We start from the raw sequence: 12,991 nt of genomic DNA, 5'->3' as shown, positions 1-12,991 counted from the left end.
AAAACATTGAAAAGTGGTGAATGGTAAGAATACAATTGCTCGTTAACTAGTGTTATGTTGGGTGAGGTTTGGCCCACTAAAATTTCCAACTGCTCGAGTGCGTCAAGCCTTGGGCCGTTGTTTTCTTTATGTAGGATTATCGGTTCGAAATCGCTTGTGTGGTCGGAATCCAAGAGGTGTTTGGCAAAGTGTGAGGTTTCTTTGTTGTTAATCTTTTCTTTGTTCTTCCCTTACCCCCTCCCCCATTCCCCCCCCCTTTCTCCACCTCCAATCCACCGCCCCTCTAACGCCTTCAAGGGTATAAATTCGATGTACTGATACTTGTAATTGCCAGATGATGATACGCTGTATCGAAACCGGTCTCAAATATATTTTATTTTGTGAAACAGTGAAGTCTTTTCTTAACCTTTGTGCATAATATAGGATGACATAAATATTTATAAACTGAAGTAATGTCTAAATGGTATTTGGTATGCATGCACTTTAAGGAACCATCCGGGGATATTCCTTTCACTCCTTTCCATCTAGAATACTTATCAATGTTTCTTTAGGTAAAACATTAAAGCTGGCATTCGTCACCGAATAGATCAAAAGTGATACCTCATGAGGTTTCCTGAATTGAAATCACCTGTTTTCTAAAAACTACAAAATATCAAAATAACATAATACAAATCAGCATAATACAAGCTTTCTCTTTTTTAGAAGACGAGCCACTCTTCCATTTAGTAGTCCATATATGTTCCTAATGAAGAACAGAACTTTAATTTTTTATTTTATTTTTTTAAATCAGTTAAATATTTGTATTTGACAGCAATTATTTTTAATTTTTACACTGTTCATGTTCATGTCTCAATATAATGAATTTTTGTTGTTCGACATATCTGGTGAATTATGGTAGTCTTCAGTACATAATATTATTTTTTGTTTATTCTACTTGATGTTGTCTGCTTTCTGCTGCACTCATCCACGGTCACTTGTATAGGGGCAACATATTATGGCATTTTCTCTTTCTGTCACTCATTGTCATGTGCATCAGGTGACGAGACCCTACGAGCAGCATGTGTCATTGTTGCATGCTACATTACGAAGCATGCTGCTTTGCTTGCAATATGTCTTGTGGCATGTGTCTGTGCCAGACTGTTGTTCAACGTATACATATTTTGCAAGCTGAAAAAGCTTCAACTATCAAGAGCATCACTATTTTTTAATAAATATGCATCAGTGCCAACATATAATTCATATGACCAATTGCTACCTGCTATCACATGACTCTCTGATCTTTAATGGCATTGTGTAAGCATTAATCAGGGAGAATTTCAAGCACTTATTTACGTGTACTGTTGGCAGATTTGTATGCAGTCAGTGCCCTGTACGTTGCAGTACAGCCTCTGGGTTACGTGTCCACATGAGAGTCCATACTGGTGAACGTCCTTTTCCATGCCAGCAGTGCAATGCAACTTTCAAGCGTCAGACGGTAGGTAGCTCTCATTGGGATGAAATACAGTTGCAATTAATGTTTTAAGCCATGGAATTTCCCCAACGAACTCCACTTTGGGTAATTGGCATTTAGTGGCTGATGTCGTAAACATCGGAAGAGGCTATTGAAGCAATACTTTGCCTCTGTTATGTTAAGAATGGTCAGATGATGATGAGTCTAAGGGCATGAGAAAGTTAGCACTTATATATTATGGCAGCTGTGTGCATTACAGTCAATCAGTTCTATCGATTTTGTCAAATGACCTGCATTCACCTGTCACTATACGGTGGACTATACCCCATCATCCTCCCCTCTAGCATATATTTTTCGGCGTGTCTATTGTTTCCTAAATTTTTTGATTTAATTTTGAAAATTTCAAACTTATCTAAAAGTTTAGTTTTTGTTCAAAAAATTTTGAAAAAAAATCAGGATGGTAGAATGTAATTGTATTTATATCTTCAAATCAAGAAAACGATAAAAATAAATAAAAATTGGAAATATCGTTAAAAAAACTAAAAATCGTGTTTCAATTTTTTTTAAAGATTATTATCCATTGTTAAGGCCTGAAACTTTGGGGGGACACACAATTTTGGATGCACTTTAAGTGTATATTTTTTATTTATCAAAGTATCTGGGGGCACTTTTCACCTTCTTTACCTGCTAGACCCTTTCAGGTGTAGCTTCCAAGAATGCAGTTTTCGACCATCATATATTGTTAGCATCCTTTATTTGTGTTATCATGTTTATGTCTTTTATTGCATTGTTAATATTTTGAGCATATCTTACTCTAGGCTCTTAAAAAACATGAAGCTGCTCTTCATCCTACTACATCTGGAGAAAATGGAATTAAAGAGAGCTTCAAATGCCCTGACTGTGATTCTTCATTCAGAGATAGGAGTAACCTCGTGCGACACTTTCTTCAGGTAAGATTTGTTAATTTGGATGACTGACAGTGGCTGATCTAAGGGGGGGGGGGAGCTAAGGGGGCTCTTGGGTATCCCATTTACACTAGATAGAATGGTATTTCTTTCCTAACCCCACTACTGCTGAAATTTTAACCCCTACTTAGTCCCCCCTTGTCCCCATCCTGGATCTGCCACTGATGACAGATATTTACTTTACAAAGGCTCTCAAGTAATTTTGTGATGAAAAACATACCATGTTTTGTCAGTCCGAGATGATGTTTTTTTTACCTTTAAAAACCTTAAAGTTGAGTTTGGCAGTTCACTTACTATCCAAAGCCAAGTCTTGAAACTCGATGGGTTTCGAAATCTTTAGTTCTACTGTATTGAAATTGTGAAATAAGCATAATTTGTTTTTATTCCTTGCTCATTTCTTTTCTCGAAATGGCATATTAGCTTCCTGCAGCAAGACTTCTCTCTTGAACTATGCTCTCACGTGCATGACGTTTTTATTGGGATCTGGAGTGCCGTACCACTGAGCTTTCACAGTATGATATCCTTTAGCTCGACGTTGTATTTGTTGAGCATTTCTTTAACCTTGAATGATTTACTTAAAGGTTCACAGAGGATTGAGGCGGTTTGTGTGTGGACTGTGTGGCAATAGATATGGCCAGAACCAAGATTTGCGGCGTCATCTTAAAATTAATCATGACATGGAAGCTCCAAAGATTATTGGAGCTGATCGAAGGAGTGTTGATCAGGTAAGGGTTTCAACTCGATAAGGATTTATTCTCATCGAGGATAACAAAATCCTAACTTAAAACCAGGTGCTTTTTTCAGTTTACTAGTTGTATTATTTCTTCTTGAGCTGTCACCAGGTCAGGTGGTTTGCCAGATATCAATTGGGCTGGGTGGTTTTCCATTGCACCAATAGGGTAGTTTCCTTCATCAAAGAAAACAAAAGGCATTGATGGCGATTCGTTACCCACCATTAGTGTATTCATAATACACAAATTATTTGGTTTTTGAAATACCGGTTTAGACGAATGGCAAGGGTCAAATTTTATCCTCATTTGAAAAAGGCCAGATTGGCGCCCATGCGATTCCACTCCACGTGACGTCACAGGGACCTAGTTTCTACACGAGAGGATAGGAGTTATGCATCGTCAGAGGCTACCAATGCATGCATGAGTCACAGAGCTCAGGGAAACATGTCTTAATAATCACCTATTAAAACTGGCTAAGGTCGGAAAGTTTTCTTCGCTTGATAAGGTATTAATAAACCTTTTTTAAGCCATGCGCTACCAGACAGGAAGGTACTCAGCTACCCGTTAGCATCCTGCGTCCTATCAGCGCTCAGAGCCTCGATCAAGGTCACCTACCAGGCGGGAGGGGGAACCAGAAATGCGTCGTACGGACTTTTTCCCTTCATTCCTACTTACGCGTCGCGTTTTCGCGCGCTTGAAATTTTTCACTTTTCATTTGATCACGAAAAATAGATATCGTCATTTAAAAATCTAAAAGCGTGAAATACGTACTCCAGGAGTAATAATCTTTCGATTTAGGCAATAAAAAAATTATAGGAAACCACCCTATTCAGTGGCTCCAATTTTTTTCAGAATCAAATTTGATTTATAATTAATTTTATTTTGATGAAGGGAGTGTATTGTAATATCCGTAGCTGATACCTCAAACTCTACAGGATTTAAAAATATTTATTTCTTCAGTAAAGAGGTTGTGAAAGCAGGGAGCTGGTTTGGCTTTAGGAAAAAAATACAGTGCTCTTTATAAGTAGTGTACTAGGGACGCTTCTCAGAACTGTTGCATGGGGAACGAGGTCCTGGAGCAGTGCTCTACAAACATAGTTCTTGCCACCTTCGGCAAAGAGGTTTTGAACTGTCACACCAGGGAAAATAGTCTGACCTACTGCATTAGGAAGTGGTTCTAAATCAGTGTACTGGGGAAGTATATCTTTATCTTTATGACTGGTTCTTACCAAAGCATACTCTAAACATTAAAGAGTTTATAAAATCAACTGATTTGGGCGTTACTTGGTGGAATGATGAAATATTCATGGTGAAACAAAACACATAGTCTTGATAATGACGGTGTAAACATCGAAACTAGTAGACTGTTAAAATAAAAGTTTGTGGAATAGTACTGTTACGAAATGACACTCAGAAACACTTTTTCACCCATTTAATATTCAGACTTACTTTTTACATCGGTGCACCCGCGCACTATCTCTCTCACTGCCCTTCCCCTCTTTCCGCCCCTCGTCACCGTCATTCCCCTCGTGTCCACAGTCACTCCCCTCCTTCCCCTCCATCCCAATCCTTCCCCCTCCAGTCCACTGGTCACTCCCCTCTTTCCCCTCCATCACAGTCTTTCCCCTCCAGTCCATTTGTCACTCCCTTCTCTCCCTCCATCACCTTACGGACCATTCCACGGGTCACGCGGCGGCCAACATTTCCGCGTAACAGTACTGTGTTTTGCTTCACCGTGAACATTAAAGAGTTGTTTGACTTCAAAAAGTTAATAGGCATGCAGGCCCAGGATTCAGACAAAAACTTTGGCTGTCCAAAACATTTACTTATCGGCTTAGACAGTAATGTCCACATTTAACCTCTCAAGATTAATCTAGGCAATAACCATGGACTAGCTATTTGGGTATGCTTACAGAATCACCCACAAGTGCACATTGCAATGCAAAAATTCTACTGGAGAAAAACTATTTGCCTTGATCAGGATTTGAACCCAGATCTCCTGTATTCCTTTTGGGTGTTAGCACTTGAACTACCTCGGAATCTTCATTCAAGACTGGGTGTGTGAGGCAGCATATGGATCCACTCAAATCCATGACTTTGGGTCATTTCAATCAGAGGTATTTTTAATTGCTAAGGGTACCTTAATTTGGGCAGCATTGAAGACTTAAGAGCACACTTGGAGGAAATTCATTTGCTCATTTGTCATAATTTATGACTAGAAATTGTTAAGAGCTGTTTTTTACTTTAATATTAATGGAGATTTTTACCTTAATTGCATCTTCAAATTTTATTTACAGCTCGATCAATCTTACCTTTTTTACACATAATTATTGCATCTACATACTATTTTTAGATGAGTTTTGAAAATTTCCCTCTATAAAATGCAAAAAAGAGTGGTTTTCCAAAACTATATCTTATAAAAATACACATCCAAACATCCTAACTGTAATTTATTATGCAGCATAATTTAATTTTCCTAAAATTTATGCAAATTTAGATTGTTTTGCATAACTGAAGATGAACCAACTTTTATATGAGGAGTTTCTGCTGCCTAAAGAAGTCCAATATCACAAATTGCATTTTCAGCCCCATCAGCATTGATATCTATTAATGGATGTTTCTGTATAGTGCTGTAAACAGTAGCATATGCTTTGAAACTGAGTCTATCTACTTTTTACCCGTGCTGGTTAATGGCTTGGTGGTGTAACTGGTAGCACGCCTGACCGGCAATCGGGAGATCCGGGTTCGAATCCCGGCTAAGTCAAATATTTTTTCATAGAGAACTTCATCCTTTGGTGTATTTAACTTTGCACCCGTGCGCGTGACTGCGTACAAAGTCACTTGTTCCTTCAGTGCTTTTAAATATTGGCTGTTTATATAGTTCAGCCATTGTGCTTGGCCATTCTTCAGTGTTTTACTCTGATTTTTCAGTGCATAGTCATCATATTTATGGAAATAATTTTTTTTCTAGATATACGTGGTTCCTCCAGTGTTAGAAAGTCTTCCAGCAAACGATCCTTTGGCGAATAAAATCAAATTGATAGTTGAGGAAGAGGAACAAAAGTTTAGAGAAGATAATCTTCCTCAATTTATTGCATCCACAGAGTTCACTACGTCTCCTCAGCAGCTTCATCTTCGTATTCACAAGGTAGGTGCCCCTGGCTTTGAATTAATTTGGTATACATTTTCCCTCAGGAGGTAGAAATTGAAGCAGTGGCAAAGCATTGTGTGATCTAGATAGAGGCATCTCGTTGGATGTTTAATTTAGAAAAGGCTCTCAGACAAGGATGTAATACTGTAGAAGTCCGAAATTGCAAGTGTTAATAAACAACTGAAAAATTGTTCTATAGAACACACACTTCTTACTGTGGATTCCCATCATTTGTTGCATCCTACATCGTGTGAGAATGTAGATTTCCAAGGTGTGCGTTGAACTTCATCATTTCCTGTTTCTACTGCACAGGTTGCTGTAGTGATGATATCAGTTTCATCCGGTCGTCTTCGACCGGAAGATGCTGGCTGTAGTGCCAACGAAACTGTCATCATGTCCACAGAAACCTGCGTGGTAGAAACTGGAAATAAAGAAGTTCATCTTTCATCATTTTTAATGGAAAAAAAATGAGGAAATAAAGTCTGTGAATAGCACTATAATACTGACTGAAAATGTAATATGTAATCAAGGTGTTTAAAAAAAAAGTATTGATTAGCACTGCTTTTTTTCACTATCTGCCAAAGTATTTCATGAACCATAAACCATTTTGTGATGAATAAGGTTTAAGGATTATACTAAGAATTGAAATCCATGTGTTAGTAGTTGGCTTATGACCACACATTTTGATGAGGATCTTCAAGTAGTTAGCAGTTATTAGATTTTAGTGTATGAAGGGAAATCAAGATCAATGGGGATGAGGAATAATAGAATAGGTTTCCATGAATACAAAAGGAAACTGAGTATCAAAGCCAGGTCCCTACAAGGTCCCTTCTATAAAAAAATCTCCAGAAATAGTGGGTGGGATTTCTGAAGTCCTACAGTAGCCCTGTTGCACTGAAAATTCAATGAAAGAACTCTTTCAATAGCAGCTATCCCATTCCATGTTTTGTGTACTCCACAAAAATGAAATGCATGTGTAGTGATAAATTGCCACTTATCTTATGCGACTGTTATAAGTAATTATGTGTGCTTTGCTTACTAAATGCTAATTAAAATAACTTTATTATTGTAATTATCTGAATCTCTGCTCTCAGTATTCATTGGTTTTTTTTTGTCATCCCACGTTCCAAACTTTTTAACAGGGGCATGGCAAAATTGATGATTTTTTTTTAATTTTTCAGGATGGAGAAAGAAATATGGCAGTATTAATAGAAGAAGATGAAGATGATCCAGGGGAGGGGAGTACAAATACTCTTGGTGATAATAAAAATGAGAGAAGTATGAATGACAAGTGGCATGCCTACCTAGTCACCCGCTCAAGTTCTGATGAAGGAAATGGGCCTGAAGGCCTCAAAGCAGAGAAAGAAAATAATGGATTGTTATTATATCGGGCCAAATCATCTCATGAGAAATTTGAATCTGGCAATAGTAGTAAAGCTTATGGTGAAAGTCATCACACCAGCAGGAGGAAGTCAACTGGTGGACGAAATCTCATCTTAGATGCCCTAATCTCTTCTGAGGTAAGTCACATTTTATAGCCATTACATTAAGTTCTCTGCTTACAAACATCAGGCTTACAAAATATTGGGATTTCAGGGATCCTTTAAAAATAAGGATTAGTTATAATAATAATAATAATAATAATTTTTATTGTTCTGTTGGTCCAACGAATAGAACATAGAACATGGTCAAGAGAATATTACAGATAAAAAGAGATACCAAACACACAAAAAAACGACACAGATCAATTATACATTATCACACATATATTCGTCTAGATTGTAATAGGCTTTGGATAAAAGCAGCCTTCTCAATTCGCGCTTGAAGGTTGCAATGTTGGACTGAGTTTTTACATGCGGTGGTAATTTATTAAAAATAAGGGAAGCTGAGTGATGAGTTCCCTTTCTAGATAAGGCACAGGGTTGCCTTCTCAGGTGAACATCATTTCTGCGCCGAGTGAAATAATCATGAATGGTAGAGCTCGGACAGAACAAATCAGGATACATTTTGACAAATAGTGCACAATAAAAAATAAACAGACATGGTAGTGTCATTATCTTGAATTTAAGAAACAGTGGCTTTCCTGGAGATCTGATGGAAACAGCAGCAATTGCCTTCAAAGATCTCTTTTGCATGGAGAAGGCCCTTGTGGCAGCACTGGTGTTGCCCCAAAATATCACACCATAAGACAGGTAGGAGTGGATTTTAGCAAAGTAAACTAGCTTTAAGATCTCCACAGAGGTGGTGGGGGCAAGTTTACGAATCATGAAGATACCAGATGAAATTTTTTTGTTGAGATTATCAACGTGGAATTGCCAGTCAAGATTTTCATTTAGAGTTAAACCCAAGAATTTGGTACAGTTAGATTGCTTGATTGAATTATTACTGATAGTTCGGAGTAAAGGGCTTGAAGTCGGGGGAGAAATTTTGTTATGGAAGTGGAGAAAAGATGTTTTGAGGTCATTTAATTGTAAGCTGTTATTATGGCACCATTGACCTATAGTTGAAACAGTAATTTGAGCAGCATTCGTTACTCCTTACAGCGTATCGCTAAGGTTCAGTGTAGAAGTGTCATCAGCATATAGGGTCACCTTACACATAGGTAGGTGATATTTGAGATCATTGATGAAGATGACAAATAAAAGAGGGCCCAGGATTGATCCTTGAGGGACCCCACAGTTCGATTTGAGAGGGTTGGATCGAAGTGTGTTAGCACCAGCAGCAAAAGTTGTATTTAATTGAACCATTTGCATTCTATTGGATAAGTAAGATTGTATCCAGGCTAGAGCATTGCCATTTATTCCAATGTGATTGAGTTTAGAGAACAGGATATTATGATTTAGGGTATCAAAAGCTTTCGATAGGTCGAAGAAGATCCCAAGTATTTCTTTCTGATTGGAAAGACCCCAAGTGATATCATTAATGAGTTGGAAAGCTGCAGATATTGTAGATCTTCCCTTGATGAAGCCATGTTGGGAAGAATTCAGCAAGTTAAAATGGGATAAATAATTCATTATGCGATTGTAGAAGAGTTTCTCAAAAATTTTTGAGAAAGCTGAGAGTAGTGCAATAGGTCGATAGTTATTGGCTTCAGTGGTGGATCCCTTTTTATGGATTGGAATGATGACAGCAGTTTTCAGGTAGGTAGGAAAATGACCATTGCAGATAGACAAATTAAAAATGTCGGACAGGGGAGCAGAAATAATCCTAGCAACTAATTTAATGATAGGTATAGGGACTCCATCATATCCTACTGACCAGGAATTATAAAGAGAGTGGATGATGTTGGCAACCTCATTAGGGGTAGATGGGGAGAGAAAAATTGACGAGGGTGTTTTATCCCAACTAAGAGAAGGTAGATCTGTGTTATTAGCAGTTTGACAGAATTGGCTATTAAAACAATTTGCAATTGCAATAGGGTTCAAAACAGGTAGGTCATTAAATTTGATAAAAGTTGGTCTCTGTTCAAAGTTATTTTTAGTTTGTTGGTTAATAATCCTCCATGCAGCTTTGGAGGGGTTATTTGAAGAAGCAATGGCATGGCTATGACGATTTTTCTTAAATTCCCTAATACTGCATTTGTATTTATGTAGAAGAGCTTTGTATTGATTGAGGAGGGATGGATCAGAAAACTTTGACAGTCTATGCAGTTCTTTAACCCTGGCATTCATATTTAGGAGCTCAGGAGGGAATTTAATATTTTTGCTTTTATAGTTAAACTTCCTGGTTCTTAAAGGAAATGAATGATTAAAAAGCAACAGAAAATCATTCAGGAAGGAGTTAAACCTAGCATCAACATCGAGGTTATGTGAGGTTAGTTTTTAAGTTGTCACTCCCTGCAGTGCTATGCATCATGTATGATCAGGGCTGGTTTCTTATCAATGTCTAGAATTACATAATTGTTGATTTTAAATAATCAACTTTTATTTCATCCTATTTTTAGAGTTTTTGAGAGAAATGGGAATTTTTATTAGTTTTGTGTTCTTATTTCTTACATCTGCACACATATTGCTGTTTGCCGCGAGCCATAATGCCATGTGCTCTTGCAAGAAGTGGTTTTCACTTTTAATTTGGAAGTTGATCAGTATAAGCATTGCAAAAAAATTACGTTTTTAGCGCGCACCAATCCTTGCTAGTGTAGTCATCATATCTTCACATTTGAAATGACACTGCTAAAATACCTTAATGCCATTATGTTGATAAAATAATTTCTCTCATGCATATAGGTACTTGAAGTCTATAAAGTGTACTGCCGTGACAGAGTCCCAAACTCTGGTTCCCGAGGTCTTAGTTGAGGACGCTAACCATTAAACCGAATGGCCCATCTGTAGAAGGGTGTGCTATTTTAGAATTATATAAGGCTTGTTAAAAGTACTACAGGAAAATTGATTAATTACAGTCAAACTAAGGTTCATTCAATGGAACCACTACCAGTTCAGATATGTGTTCGCCATTCCAAATGCCATAAAAAATACAGCATTGAAAAAGGCGGAGCCTCCCCTTGAATGTGGTCTCCCCTTGTTGGTGTTAGCTGGGTGGTTTCTTTACTATGTATAAAGTTGTTTTTACATCCCATAAGATTCTGATGTCTTCAATTTTCAGATTGCTCTTGACGCTTCAGAGGGATTTGTCCTTCAGACGGAAGGTGAAGCTTATGGCCAAAACTTTGCTGGTAGTTCTGCTGAATTAGCCATGGGAAATGAATATGGTTTCATTCTTCCCAAAGAAGTGAATATCATCATGTCACAAAGTCCAATCGTTTCCAATCCCCAATCCACTGTGGATAATTCAACATCTAAAGATGAGGAATCAGTTGTAATGAAATCCAAAGTAAGGTAAGTGCGTACTTGTGAGATTGGCTTCAACATTTTACTAGATTTCCATGAATTAGAAACTGGTGGCTTCTTTTAATAAAGCTAGTATTGCTGAAACTTTTTTTTAATATCTGGAGGATATCAAAAACCTGTCACATCTGCAATACAATGAAAATCAGTCATATTACTCACTATAGGTAGCAGTTAAACAATACCGGTCTTTCTTCCTTTAAGTTTTTGAATGTGAAAAAGAAGCACCCAGCTCTTGTACCTCAATCGTGTGCACCATCTGCAGTGCATAGTATAAATTGTGTGTGTGCTGACCGTAACTCTGTTTAAGGAATGTTTTCAGGTATGAATCTAAATACTTGCTTCTTAGATTATCTCCAAAACCATTGCTCTCCCACGTCCACCCTCTCAATATAAACCCCTCCTTCCCCCATACTCATATTTATCACTCCCCCTACCCTCTACAAATTCAGAATGCATAATTCTTGTCAAATAACCAGGGTGTCCAGCGACTGGGAAAAGTGAGAGAATCAGGAATGGGTAGTTTCCTTCATCAAAGAAAACAAAAGGCATTGATTGTGATTCGTTACCCACCATTAGTGTAGTCATAATATAGAAATTATTTTGTTTTAGAAATCCCAGTTCAGACAAATGTTAATGTTCAATTTTAACCTCATTTGAAAAAGGCCAAATTGGCGGCCATGTGACCACTCCATGTGACGTCACAGGAGCCCAGATGCTATACGAGTAGTCAGTAGTTTTACATCGTCTGAAATTACCAATGCATGCATGAGGCACAGAGCCTAGGGAAACATCTCTTAATAATCACCTATTAAAATTACCTATGGTGGGAAAGTTTCCTTCGTTTGATAGGGTATTAATAATCCTTATTTAAGCCAAGCGCTACCTGCTAGCAACCTGCATCGTGTTGGCACTCATACCCTCACACCCAGGTGGCCTCACACAGCGTCAGCCAGAACCAGAAGGACGTCAAACGGGCTTTTCCCAGCATTCATACTTAGCCGTCACATTTTCGCACGCTTGAAAATTTTCACTTTTCATTTAATCGGGAAAAATAGATATCGTCATTTAAAAATCTAAAAGCATGAAATGCGTACTCCAGGAGTAATAATCTTTCAATTTAGGCAATTAAAAAAAAAGGAAACCACCCTATTATGCATAAATTATTCATGTATTTTTGCTCCGAATTGGAATTTCAAAATCTTTCATTTTGCATAAAATTTTGCCTGTTCAACACCCATTTTCTGCCCTAAAATGTGTTTGTCGTAACTTTAAGTGCCATAGCTTACAAGGAGACATCGCCAAAGTGATGTTTGGGATCTGGATGAAGATGTTATTTTCTAAATCTATATAGGTAAGATAGAAAAAGTGTCATGGCTTTCTTCCACATAGGCCCGGGTTCAAGAGATATTCGCATGTAAAGATTTCGCGCAGCAAGACGTCCCTTGAGTAAGCGCCCCGTTTCAACTACGGCCGTGGCGGTGCGGTCTAGGGCATTAGTCCCCTAACCTGTAGTGTAGACTCAAGGGACGTCTTGCTGCACGAAATCTTTACATGCGAATATCTCTCGAACCTGGGCCTATGTGGAAGAAAGCCGTGACACTTTTTCTATCTTACCTATATAGTTTTAGAAAATGACATCTTCGTCCAGATCCCTAACATCACTTTGGCGATGTCTCCTTGTTAGTAGAATTTTTACAGCCGCATCGAAACGTGGAATGTCAGACAAGACATCAGAATCGAAATGTTTAGCACTCTTGACTTAATTAAGATTGAAAAACACAAAGAATAGAATGTGAGGTGATGTATACGTTTATGAGGTCAAAGCAGCTTCTTGGAATGTATTGGAT

At 37.9% G+C, this 12,991-nt stretch overlaps 1 protein-coding gene across 2 annotated transcripts in view; it reads left to right on the top strand.

The window, feature by feature from the left end:
* Positions 1-12,991, top strand: part of LOC124163245 — a 46,976-nt gene that overhangs the window by 14,848 nt on the left and 19,137 nt on the right. For both annotated transcript variants that reach the window (XM_046540004.1, XM_046540003.1), the window contains exons 10-15: positions 1,348-1,474; positions 2,269-2,400; positions 2,997-3,140; positions 6,118-6,294; positions 7,479-7,817; positions 10,900-11,132. In XM_046540004.1, coding sequence (XP_046395960.1) covers positions 1,348-1,474; positions 2,269-2,400; positions 2,997-3,140; positions 6,118-6,294; positions 7,479-7,817; positions 10,900-11,132 — 1,152 coding nt within the window. The remainder of the gene's footprint in view (positions 1-1,347; positions 1,475-2,268; positions 2,401-2,996; positions 3,141-6,117; positions 6,295-7,478; positions 7,818-10,899; positions 11,133-12,991) is intronic.

This window comes from Ischnura elegans, chromosome 8 (assembly GCF_921293095.1).
Source record: "Ischnura elegans chromosome 8, ioIscEleg1.1, whole genome shotgun sequence".
Taxonomy (NCBI): domain Eukaryota; kingdom Metazoa; phylum Arthropoda; class Insecta; order Odonata; family Coenagrionidae; genus Ischnura; species Ischnura elegans.
Note: the sequence above shows the minus strand (reverse complement) of the source record. Positions and strands in the feature narration are given on the sequence as shown.